The following is a 12,794-nucleotide window of genomic DNA, read 5'->3' on the forward strand; positions in this document are numbered from 1 at the left end:
ATTTCTTGATCATCCTTTCCTTTGTCCCTTGGCTGGATGGCAGGCAAACTGCACTTTCAGATATAAAACTCGGAGGCATGGATCACTTGATAGGCAGAACAATGATTCAACATGACTCTGACAGCCTGGGACACTGGCCTTATTGAAAAAGATGAAACTGTCTTGCCCATTGGTACACATCTGGAGGAATGAGTTCAGATGTCTGTGGGAGGGCACATCTGAGGAGGGTGTTTGAAGATGCATATTCAGAATTACTGTCAAAGAGGTGATAGATGAGACCAGGGGTGTTTAAATGGGAGAAGAGTTCACAAAGGGAGAACCTAATAAGCACCTTTTTCTATTTTAGGTGTTGGCACATGAGAGGGATTATAGATCACCAAGGGAGAAAGAACTTCATTGAAGACTGTTCTTTTCTAAAGCCGGGTCTGCTCACAGACAGAATGGGCTTATAAGGGACTATGCTCCTGGTCACTGCAAGTGAGCAATAAGGAATAGAAGGCCATTTGTCTGCAATGGTAATGAAGGGCAGGATGAATCCAAAACAATAAAATGTTTTTCATTACGATCTGACAAGTTTAAAAGTCCTGTTTTTGTGCATGAATAGTTTCTAGATCTTGCTGTTTTTTTTTCTTTTTAAATTTGATGCTTTTTAAAGTATTTCCACTTTAAAGTAGCTTTTGTAGAGAGAATGGCTTCAGGTAATAGGAGAAAGCACACAACCAAATACACCAAGTTATTACACTTAAAAAAGGAAACCTTAATATTGACAATGTAGTATCTTAACATTTATTACAATTGTGTGTATTGATACAGGTTAAGCAAGTATGATTAAAAACATTAGGCAATTAAAAAGAAGTAAAAGTGTAAAGCAACCACCACTCTTCCTTGAGTCTGCAGAATTCCTGCCTTTTTAGATTGAAAAGGTTATTTTTGATTGAAATCAATATTGATTTTGCAAGGTTTCTGTCAATCTCTTGCATGTTAGTTCTAAAACTCCCTTTAAAGGCAGCGTGTACCTTGAAGGTAGGGAAGCCAGACTATCTTGGACCTCTTTATCCTGCACTCCATTAGCTGGTCCTGTACCAAGACTCAGGGATGGAATGTCCCACCCCAAGGAGTGACCTTACCCTTCCTTTCACTCATTTACTCAGCATCTATGTGTCAGTGCCTACCATGTACGAAGTCTCATGCTGCAGGCTAGACTTCAGAAAGACTAGCTTATATTTAGTGCTGGTAATTGTACCACTTGTTTTCTCCAGAGCAAATCTGATGCCCATCTATGCAAATAAATGGAATGTTCCACTCTGATCATTTAGCGGGAAGAACAAGTCCACCAGTCAGTGTGCACAGGGCGCAGAAACTTAAGAGAGATGGAGAAACATTTTGTAATAAAGAGAATAGGCTCTCATTTCTCATTAGAAATACTCCCAGGTTGTTCCTCCCCTTGAGGAGCTTACAGTGTTGCTGGTCCCAAAGGCAGAGGGGCACAATTCAATCTGAGCAGAGCATCACTGACTACATGGATAGGCCTGCAGCTGTCCAGCCAGCCAATAGGTTTCTACTAGCTTGGAAAAGAGTCTGGATTGGATAATAGAAGGCCACTGAAGGCCCTGTGTTCAGATCAGCTAGCCCACTGAAACTTTCTGTGGGGTGACAAACTCCTCTTTAGGAAGGTCTGTGAGTCATATCTCTTCCCATCTGAGAGCATTTCAGTTCAAAACTGTTTTTACAGAAAGAGGAGGAGAGGGAAGGGGGACAGTTTGGCCCTTGTGGTACTTCATGGGGTGACCCAGGATACCCAGAGGAGGAGTGTGATTTCATACCTTCCCCATGGTGTTAGAATTTGTCAGGGGGAACTGTGTTACCTGATAAGATTAGGTAACCTCTGCACAGTACTTGGCACATACTCAGCACTAAACCAGTGCTTGCTGTTGTGGTATTACTGAAGAGAGACAGCAATGGTTCTGCATAATACAATGACCACCTCTTCAAGCTTCAGTATCCTCACAGGTAAACTGGGGACAAGAATACCCTCCACAAAGAATTAGAATGGGCATTAACACCATCCCTTTGTGATAATGTGTGGCATGTCGTAAGGCTTCAAGAAACATTAACTGCTTTTCTTCCTGCTTAATCCTGCTGGAGTGTATGCACTCTATATCTACTTTAGAAGATTTCTGTGTAAAGCTTCAGGATTGGGAATTGAGGGCAAAGGTATTAATCAGCTATCAAGATCAGACATAGATGTTCCTTTGGTCAGTAGCCTCCTAACAATCATATCCCATAGAATTTAAACAAAATTGTGTACACTTTCGAATACATGCCCACATGCATGCAGGAAAGATAACCTCTACTATATAGTGAAAGGGGGGTAGAGGAGGTAATTAAAATCTGCTATATAACTCAATCAAAAGCAACTAACTACTTTTCAAAGTATATGGAAAGTTTAAGATGTATATATGGCAAATAGAGAAGTTAAACGTTGGCCTATGTCAATCCCTAGCATTCAATGTCTGCAATTTACCCATCAGGGATCGTCAACAGTCTTCAACCTAGTCCCTCAAAAGCTTCAGGGGTCCCCTTGTATTCTAAATTATCAAAGGTACACTCAGACCTACAAACCAAAGTGTGATTTGCTCTCTGTCCCAAGTCAGTACACATTGAACCCAATGCCCCTGCCTATGCCTATCATACCAGGCCACCTAAACTCATCAGGCAGCTGACATGCCCTAGGGAAGCAAAGAGGGAATTCTTGTTCAATCTTCTTTGACTGATCTTGAAATAAGGTCCTGGATGTGAAGTATTTTCTGAGCTATAAAAAGCTACACACATAAGTAATTATCATAGCATCATTAGCATATGATATTGGATGTAAGCAAGTTCAACTTGAGAAGGGCAAAGGATGAAGAAACCAAGTGATAAGGAAAGAGCAGCCAGCAAGTTGGGATAACTGGGGATAGCTAGACTTGTGCAGAAGTCATCAGCTTCTTCTTAGCCTGGAGAGCCTAAAAGAAAATAGAAGTAGCCATGAGATTAGAAATACACATTCAATCCAACAACCAGTCAGAGGCTCTTGGAGTGGGTGACTGCCCCAGGCATCAGGATTAACAGTGCAGGTCAACATGCCTTCTGGAGAGAAGGCAAAACAGGCTTGTTGTTGGTAGAATACTTGGTTGCCACCCATTTCCACAGCCTTCAAGGAAAATATTCTGCTCTGTGCTTCTAGCTGAGGAGGTGCTAAAGAGGAGGGGTTACCAGGATCTGAAAAGGCAGTGTCCTATGGGCACTGGGTCTCATGCAGCTCAGACACTGGGGTTGATTCTGCTGGCTTTTAGCATACAGACTTGTCTGCAGGCAGTATTGACCACGTGGCTCAGAGGCTGACCAAGCAGTTCCTTCTGGTTGGGCCAGCCCCAGAATGACATCATACTCTGGTACACATGCCTGCTTACCCTGGCCTTTAGCTGCTGCCACCCACCCCCTCTGCAGTTGTATCTTATTTTACTGAACACCTTGGCTGTCCAGTTCTTATCTTATGCTATACAAGCAATGGTAAAGGTGGCCTAAGGGCCTATAGTAGAGAGCCCTCAACCTGAATCTGAAGTCCAGGGTTGAGGTCCTGATTCTGCCATTCACTAGCTAGGTGCCCTTTTCCTTTCTAGGTCTTTACTTCCTTATCCCCCAACAACAGTAACAACACAGGCCTGGCTGGCCTCCCAGGGCAGCTAGAAGGCTCAACTGAGGTGCTGCAGGGAAGGCACTTCTTGGGAAGAAGAGACTACAACCTCTGCAAATTAGAAGTGTTCCTGAGGAGAGCCTTTCCACCTAAGACTTCAAAGTATCATAGGGCATAGGAACAGAGGACTCAGGGCCCATGAACATAATAAATGCTAAGAGGGATATCAGTGTCCTACGTTGAGACTCAGAGGGAGACCAGGGCACATTTCTTCCCTCTAATAATCTTGGTTGCTTGGCCTTTGGGGTGACAGCACCCACCTAGAAGAGCTTCTCATAGCATTTCCCACAGTGGATGGTGTCACTGTGAATGAAGATCTGATCCAGGAGCTCACCCATTGGTTTACTGCAAATCCCACACTGTAAGAGAAAACAAGTTACAGGTCAGTACACAAGTGAGACACAGTAAACAAGTGCAGTTGGGGAGGGAGCATCTACCTGACTGAGGCGGGCAGACACTGAGCAGAAGGCACACCCTAGACTTTGAAGTAGATAATTTAAAAATGGCAGAAAACAGATACAAAACCCAAACTAGAAATGAAACAACGAAACCAGACCCCACATAAACTAGCAGGCGGGATGACTGCATAGTGGTTAAGAGCACAGATTTCAGAATTGGGCCTGGGTTTGAGCCCTGAATCCACTAAGCAGATCACATCGTTAACGTTAATGAGATGCCAGAGAGACTTAACTTGTTTATATCAATTAGCCAGAACTAAAATTGGTCTTGTTACACATTAAAACTGGTTTCAGCATGTAACGTTATATGCTTAAAGTCACAGAACCTATCAATGATGTTAAGTGAGGACTCACTGTATTACACTTCTGTCATTTTAGCTATTGTGGACCAGGTCTTGAACCTCAACCTAGCCAAGTGATGGTGCTGATCATTTAGGTGGTAATCTCTAGGAACACAGAAAAAAAATCAATAATCTTGGCTTGCAATGTGCTTCACACTGTGGAGAACAGGGGCCCTGAAGAGCTGTTACAATGCTGTGGACGTGGGTGTCCTCTCTTTTTTCATAATGTAACAATACCAGCTGTTAGGTTTAAAATGTTATATCAACCTAATAAAGGTAAGAAAAACCTACAATTATGGACATTGTCAGACTAATTTACACGAATGAGCTTGAGCAGTGGGGTGATCTTTCCTGGGAGGAAGCAGAGTGTCGGCTCTGATGTCAGGACCAGGATTGCAATCCTTGGTTCCGAGCAGCTCTGGAATCCTAGAAAAACAACTCACTTTCTACATCTGTGCTCATGGTCTATAGGATAGCTCTTAGGCAGGCAGTCTGCCTTCCAAGAATCTTCCAAGAATATCAGGCCTCACTGTTTTGTCACAACTCTAACTTCCTGAGCCACAATCAGGCAAGTTTAAAATCCCTGCCCCTCCATGTCTCCTTCTCTGCATCTCCTCCCCCACCTGTGGACCTGCTTTCCTACTCCTATTCCCTCTGTGCCACGGGTGAGGAGGCAGCTGCCTTTGTTCATGTTCAGCCACCTGGAAAATACCTGCATGCCCCTTCAGGTCAGACTCCAGACCCATCTCCCTCACAAAGCCCTCCATCAGTGCTGCCTCTGCTATCTCCTTGCCCTGCTCCCCTGCAAAGCCAAGCAAATAAGATAGTCTTCCAGACTCACTTTCTTCATGTCTATATGTCCTGTTCTCCTATTAGTCCCCTCTAATCAGGTTCGTGTCCCCACCACTCATTCACCTCCTTTGACTTGGAAGCTCATTCAACTCCCAATTTTGCAAAGCCTCTCAGATGGAGGAGCTCAATCATACTGAGTTCAAGCCCTCTCCACAGTTTCTGAACCCATAGGAACCCTAACTCTGGACAATGTTCTCAATGGCACCACCTTTCTTCCTTACCTTAAAGCAATAGTCATGGCAGCAAATGCCAAGATGTTCAAGGGTAATCTTTGGACAGTCTAGGATCTCTCTGTTGCAGTAAGTACAGATCCCTCCAGTTGTTCTGTGTGATGAAAAACAAGAACCCGGTGGTCAGGCTGGCATACAGACTACTGATGTTACTAGTCAGACCCTCTGGTTTGACATAGCTAGGCCCAGGTTTGTTGCCACTATTCCTAGCCTGCCATCTTTTTCTGTGGTATGCAATTAGGTACATTGCCCTAGGCCAGATTGGGCCTCTGTAGACCCTCACATTATTTCCCGAAAGTGGTCATGTATCTTTACCTTACTCGCTATTGTACATGTAGATGCCCTGATGAGATTCTTATTCCAGGCAGCTTGCCTGTCTCTGCCCCCCAGCCTAACATATCTACTCCCTTCTAGAACAGGAAGACCCATGTCTTCCCCTACAGGAGACATGTCCTTGTACATCCTACCTTGCCACCTGTTTTGTTGGCACTTATGTTCACACCCTGGGGCCACTGAGCCCTGACTCTTGGCCCATACACTTTTGGACCCCTGTGATACTCACTGTGTAACTCAGATATCTCAGACACATTATTTATTCTTCCAGAGCTGTCTCTTTTACTATGACCTGAGTAAACTGCATGTCTAAGATTCCTTGCTCCCTTATTCCAAGAATTGAAAAATGGAACTTCTTCATCATTAAGACCATCCTGTGAACTGCTGTCATCTAGTGACAGATTTTGAAACTGCAGAATAAGGCACTCTCCCCACCTTCATTCATTGCAATTGAATGGTTCCCTCTGGCTCTTTTCTGGCTTTTCCATGATAGTAACCTACTTTTCTTTTCTTCACTTCCCACACACCACTTTCTTTTGTAGTTTTTTTCCATCAGATTTGTAAGTTTATAAAGTGATCAAATAGGTTCTAATCCCAAGGGCCTTTCCTGCTGACACGAGTCCCTTAGGCTTTCAGACACCACCATCTCCTTTCTCAGTGGCCCTTTGCATTCACTCTGCTCTTAGCTGGGTTCAAAGGCTTTACTTAGTTCACACAAGTGTAACATCTGATAAGGGACACACAGTGGTGTGACATATCTGAAACTGGATCAGAAGCACAAAACAGCAGACAAAAACAAGTGAACAGAGTGGCAATCTCCCTCTGCTGTTTCCCCTCTGTAGACCTGCAACCTCCTTGGTAAGACAGCAGACTTACCTCTCAAAGTACGGTGTGCTGGCACATGGGGGTTTCTTCTCCATGTTGAAGGAGTCCTCAGTGCTGCTGATGCTGCAGGGATGTGGTGGGGAAAGAGGAGGGCAGAAAATGAGAGCGAGGTTACTACCACAGTCATAAGTGAGGATGCTTTTCTCATTAACACTGTGGTCACAAACTGAGGCATGACTGCATGGCCAGCCAGTATCTGTTATGCTAAATGGTAGAGGAAGTGTTAAACTTGGTGCCAGGGATGCATAATTCTCTTGGAGAAGAGCCCTTGCATGGGAGTCAAAGAGGATCTGCCATGGTGAACCATGTCTAGGATTTTTGAGGGTGTGTATACCATGAGGACCCCCCATTTTACTGCCCAGTGGGAAAAAGAACAGGGCTTTTTCTCCTCACCTATATGTCTGTACTGTAATGTGCCAGTCACCAGGAGCCACTCATAGCAGAAATTAGATAGTAGAAATGGGGACAAAGAAAACATTCCAGTGTAATACCTGTGCCTGCATTACAGGGTGAGAATAGGAGTGTCAGGTTTTTCTTCTTTATCATTTGTCAACAATATGACTTTATAATAAAAAGTAATGGTTTAAAAAATTAAACTATTGCCAGGGAAGGGTGATTAAGTACATGCCCTGTGGTAAACTTTAGTGAAGCTGCCATTCTCATGGGAAACATATGGTGACCCCCCCTTAGGTAGTCAGGAAAACTGAGTGAGAGGTTAAGCAACCTGCCTGTGGTCACACCCAAAGGAAGGGGTGGGTTAGAGTTTCAGCCCAGGCTCTGATTTCTTCTGAACATTATGCTTACCTCTAAGCCTCCTCAGGCAAAAGGGGAAAACACACTGGACTACACAATTCTCAGTATCCAATAAAGAAAGTCTACTGGTTTGGCACAAGATGTAACATTTTCAATGAATGTTAAATTCAGTTTTAAACTAGACTTACTTGTCAGAGTATAAGAAATAAACTTAACAGTGGTGAGACTGGGAGAAGAAAAACCAGAAGATGGACAAAGTTCAGTCAAGTGACACTCATATAGGCAAATGCTAGATGGCTAGGGCAGTTCCCCTGGGGTGCTGGAAGTTTTTCATACATTATTTCTGACCTCAAAACCTCTCTGAACAAAGCTATGGTGACAGAAAATAGATCAGGGGCTGAGGCTGGTGGTATAGAGAGTTGCTAATGGATACAGGGTTTCCTAAGAGGTGATGAAAATGTTTATGGGGAAGTAGATAGTGGTAATGGTGGCACAACATTGTGAATCTACTAACAACTACTGGACTGTACACTTTAAAAGTGAACTTTATGATAAGCAAATTATATCTAAAAAAAGTTGGCAAGGAAAAACCTCCCTAAGGAGTTACAGATGAAGACACTGAGTCTCAGAAAAGTTAACTATCTTGTCCAAAGTAATCCAGCCAATGGGGGCAAGGTGGGGCTTGAATATGACCCCCATCTTCATGCTCATCATTTCAGAGCACCAGTGAAAACTTGTCCAGAATCCCCAGAGGACCAATCCTGAAATAAAACCAGGATGCTTCTCTCTGTTACTAAAATCCTCACCCTAGCAGTGAGATGGTATCTCCTAAAAAAACATTCCCAGGGGGATGCTGTCTCAGTGTGTGTTTTTTGCTTAGCATCACCCAAGAACATGCCTATTGATTTTAGAGGTGGGGGAAGGAGGGGGAGAGAGAGGGGGAGAGAAATATTGACATGAGAGAGAAACATTGATCAGTTGCCTCTCACACACGCTCAACTGGGACTGAACCTGCAACCCAGGCATGTGCCCTGACCAGGAATAGAACTTTTGAGTCTTTGGTTTATGGAATGACACTCCAACCAAATGACCCATACTGGCCATGGCTGTGTGGATTGTTTTCAATTGATGTGGTATGGAGGAACCCTTCCATATGGCTCCAGGAAGCAAACAAATGAAGACATGATAAGTGAAGAGTATGCATATATCAGGATCTGAAGTCAAATGTGTGTTCATATGAGGCAATCTGACATGCTGGAAAGGGTATGGGAACTGAAGAGAATAGTCTCATGTTCTGGAACAAGATTAAATTAACCATATGGTCTCTAAGGGTCCCATCGCTTTTGTAAGCAGTTGTGTTCTCAGTAGTTCTCAAAAAAAAAAAAAGCTATTCTACAGAGAAACAAAGACAGGCAGAAAGGGATGGCACTGTAAGACGAGTGTAGAATGACTTAATGATATAGGGGGAACATGAATGCACCGAGATAGGCAGAACAGCTGGAAATGCATAGATCATGTCTGTAGGCAGTTACATTATTCATCCATTCAGCAAATGATTACACACAGAAGCTACTCTAGGCCAAGTCCTGGATGAGGTACTGGGGATGCAGGAGTAAGGACAACACAGTGCCCTGCAGGAGAAGGCCATGACATGAACTATTTAGGGACTTGCTCTTACCTGCTGTAGCGTGAAGACACCAGCTTCCTGGAAGATACCTCACTGGTATTCATGTAATCCTTCATGAAGAGAATCCCTCTGCTGTAGATTGAGCACAGCAAAACAGAAAGAGGTATACTGAAAGATTCCAAGGGACTGGGCCTGGCCCAAAGGAGGGGTTCAGTGCTGGTAGGATCCCCCAGCTGGTTGAATGGAAGCAAGGAGGCAAATGGGAAGGCCCGGGGGCAGAGGTGCTGGTATGCTCCAGCTGCTGCTGGGCAAGGACAACAGCAAAGGGAATCTGCCAGGCTGCTGAGCCCACTGGGAACTCAGGCTGAAATCAGAGCCCATGGGTTCAGCTTGCTGTGTATGGAGGTGAGAGCCCTACCTAGAAAGAAGGTCCCTGCAGCAAGTGGTGATATGATATCTGTGTGAAGGAGGAGAACAACACAACCAGAGGCCACTCACTGACTTCAGTACAGTGGACTCTCCATCCCTCCTCTCTGACTGCATTTTGTTCCCCTTCTCCTGGGACCAGGAGAACCTCCAACTCTCAAACTTAGACTGTTGGTCCTCTCCAGTCTGTGAGAATCTCCATCAGTAATCTAACCTCTCCCTTGTCATTCGTGGAGGTCCAGAAGCTCAGAAGGTACCTCATCTTGGCCAGGCCCCTGGCGACATTAGAACCAAGAAATGTCTCATGCTCAGCTGACCACATTCCCAAATTTACCCATTTCTGTGCCTGATGTCAGCAGAGGCACCTCTGATCCTCCCCACACACAAATCTCACTCAGCCTCCCCATAATGGTTCCCTTCCTACACTCTAAAATAGTAGGTGAGGCCAAGAATGCAGGTGAGGGAGTGGGTATGTGCCTTTCCTTACAATGGGTAACAAGAGGGAGACAGACATACATCTCAGCCTCAGAGGGGTTTCTTTGGCCTTTCCAACAATGTTCCCTAAAAGTTATTACCAATGTCTTATGGATGGTAGAGCCCTAGGAAGTATCACGTCAACTTATTGGGATAGAGACTCAGGCTGCGCTATGTTGCCCCTTAACCAATGGGCTGCTGGGAGTTGAGGGAGTCACTAAAGTTAATATCAGGAAAATGACATGAGACAGAAGCCTAGTCCTTTAGCTCTAGGGAGGAAACAGCCCAGAGAGCATGTCCCAGGTTGTTCTTTCTTACCTGGTTGAGCTGGGGTCCAATTCACTTGGGGAGGCTGGGATGTAAATGTGAGACTGCTCAGTGGCATCAGTGACTGTAACAGTGACCACACAGCTTGAGGGGTTTCTCACCATGAAAGAAGTAGAGGAAAGGGTGAGTATACCCATACAGAAAGTTGACCTCAAACAGGGTCAAACAGGGCTTTCGAACCCTAATTTTCAGATGGCCCTTCAAAGAGTTTTTCTAAAAATGCCGATGTTTTTGAAATAGCCCTTGCAAATCATTGAGCTTTTGCTGTTCAAGACTCCTGAGGTCAATAGGTGGTACCACCCACTTTACAGATGAGAAAACCTAAGCTACGTGAGCCAGGTCACCCTGTGGGTCAGTGGCAAGACCCTAATCTTCCAGTATCTACCAGAACTTCCCATTGCAGCCAAGAACCTTGGCCTGTGACTTACTTGCTTAGAGCACAACCATGGAGCTACTAGGGACTTGACAGACACAGCCCAGCTCAACCCCTCAAGGCATGGGACAGCCCCTTCCTAGGATCAGCTTTCCCTCCTCCAACCTGCCAGTGAACTCTTTGGAGAATACAAGGCTGAGGGAGAGAGGGACAAATGAATTTAAGCATTGCAAAGCAAGAGACTTGGATGCAGTTCATTCTGGAAGGCATCACCCAAGAGCAGAGGCAAGAAACTGACAGGTATAATGGTTTTTATGAATCTCCATCTTTGACTATAACATATATAGCTGTTGCCCTGGAATCTGACCTAGACAGCTCACAAGGTTTTTCTCTGGCCAGGCCCCTACTTACTCTCACTTTTCTTGCTCCCAGGTTACCCGTCTCATGCTAAAGCTGCTGCAGCTGCCCAGTGCAATTCAGGGCATCCTGCTTGGCACCACCACTGCCACTCCTGCCACCCCCATCCCATTTTTGCTATCCATATCACATCTGTCCACTGTGCAGGAGCCTCAGGCCAACTCTATGGGTGTACACTGCCCTGGGCTGATTTTAGTTTCTCTCCAACATGCTGCTCTTCAGATCATGCTCTGGACGTGGTCTGCCTCCACCTTGACTAGGCTCTGGGGTATCATTCCCTTGCCAGAGAATCCAGTGCCCAAGACCTCAACTAGTTTAAGAGTGGGGATCAAGGTATCTGGCACCCTTTTATCCACACCCAGTACAACAGTCAGGTAGATAGCAGAGCTGAGGGAGCAAGGTAAAACATAATACCATGGGGATCCCTCCAGGACTGCCATATGAGCAATGGGAAACTTCCAATTACTGAAAACCTCCACCTCCCTCCTGTAGCCTCTTGTCCCACTAGCCTGCAAGGTACAGCTCTGGCCCCACCCACCTGATCTCCTGTCCCTTCCTCACTTCACTTCCTGCCCTCCAACCACAGTGACCTCCTTTCAGTCCCTTGTTATAGGTGGCCTCTCATTATGACCTCTGTACATGCTGTTTCCTCTACCCATGTTTTGTTTTCCCAGGTTCTTTGCCAGGCTAGCTCTTCCTTGTAGGTTAGGTCTCAACTGGACTATCCCTTTCTCAGCAGGAAAAGTTTTCAAAGACCATCCTAGCTACAACAGCCCCTACCCTGGCCTCTCTCCACCAGAGCATTTACTTTCTTTCTCTTCTGGGCTTATCACAAATAGAGAGGCAGCAGATTAGCAGCACAGCAATTAATAGTACAGGCTCTGGGCTCTGACTGGGTTCTAATTCCTGTTAGGCTCCTGCCTGGTTGGATAAATGTTTGCAAGCTATTTAACTTCTCTCTGCCTCAGTTTCTGATCTGTAGAACAGAGATAACAGTGCCTCCCCATAAGGTTGGTGTGAGAACTGAGTATGCATAAAGCACGAGAATGGTGCCTGCACATTCTCAGCACATGGCAAGTACTAATAGGTATCATTATAATGTTTTTGTTATTATATTTATTCATGGGGATGCTGTGTGCCCTTTCAGGGCAGGTGGGCAGGGCCCCGGGCCATCTTGTTCAACATGTTTATGGCTACTGCCTACAACTGGCTCACATGAAGCTATTCCCAAATTCATGGCCACATTGGGAAAAGATCTCTGGGGAGCAACGGGAGCACCTAAATGCTGCCATGCAAGGCAAAACTGGTGGTGGGAGCAGTAGAAGACTTCATTGTACTTCTTTTATCTTTGGCAGGGAGTCCCATACACACCAGGGCACACATTCCTCAGAGATCTCCCATCTCCATGAATGGCAAAGGCACCCCACATCCCTCTCTAGAGCCAGGTATTCGTGGTTCAGATAGCTGCCAGACAACATGGTTCTCTGTGCCAGACTTGGTCTAACAGACTTGATGCTGTGGTTCAAAACTAAAGTCCATGTACACCTATCCCTTGGATGCTA

General features: G+C 45.2%; 1 protein-coding gene across 15 annotated transcripts in view; it reads right to left on the reverse strand.

The window, feature by feature from the left end:
* Window positions 1-763: 763 nt before the first annotated feature.
* ZNF185 (zinc finger protein 185 with LIM domain) overlaps window positions 764-12,794 on the reverse strand; it is a 52,623-nt gene continuing 40,592 nt past the window's right edge. For 14 of the 15 annotated variants that reach the window (XM_036017040.1, XM_036017048.1, XM_036017045.1 and 11 more), the window contains 5 exons: window positions 9,267-9,347; window positions 6,827-6,898; window positions 5,609-5,711; window positions 3,997-4,095; window positions 764-3,005 (listed from right to left, as the gene is read on the reverse strand). In XM_036017040.1, coding sequence (XP_035872933.1) covers window positions 3,997-4,095; window positions 5,609-5,711; window positions 6,827-6,898; window positions 9,267-9,347 — 355 coding nt within the window. In that variant the 3' untranslated portion in view covers window positions 764-3,005. The remainder of the gene's footprint in view (window positions 3,006-3,996; window positions 4,096-5,608; window positions 5,712-6,826; window positions 6,899-9,266; window positions 9,348-12,794) is intronic. The other variant, XM_036017041.1, reaches the window with a different exon arrangement.

The sequence above is a fragment of the Phyllostomus discolor genome, chromosome X (genome assembly GCF_004126475.2).
Source record: "Phyllostomus discolor isolate MPI-MPIP mPhyDis1 chromosome X, mPhyDis1.pri.v3, whole genome shotgun sequence".
In the NCBI taxonomy this organism is placed as follows: Eukaryota; Metazoa; Chordata; class Mammalia; order Chiroptera; family Phyllostomidae; genus Phyllostomus; species Phyllostomus discolor.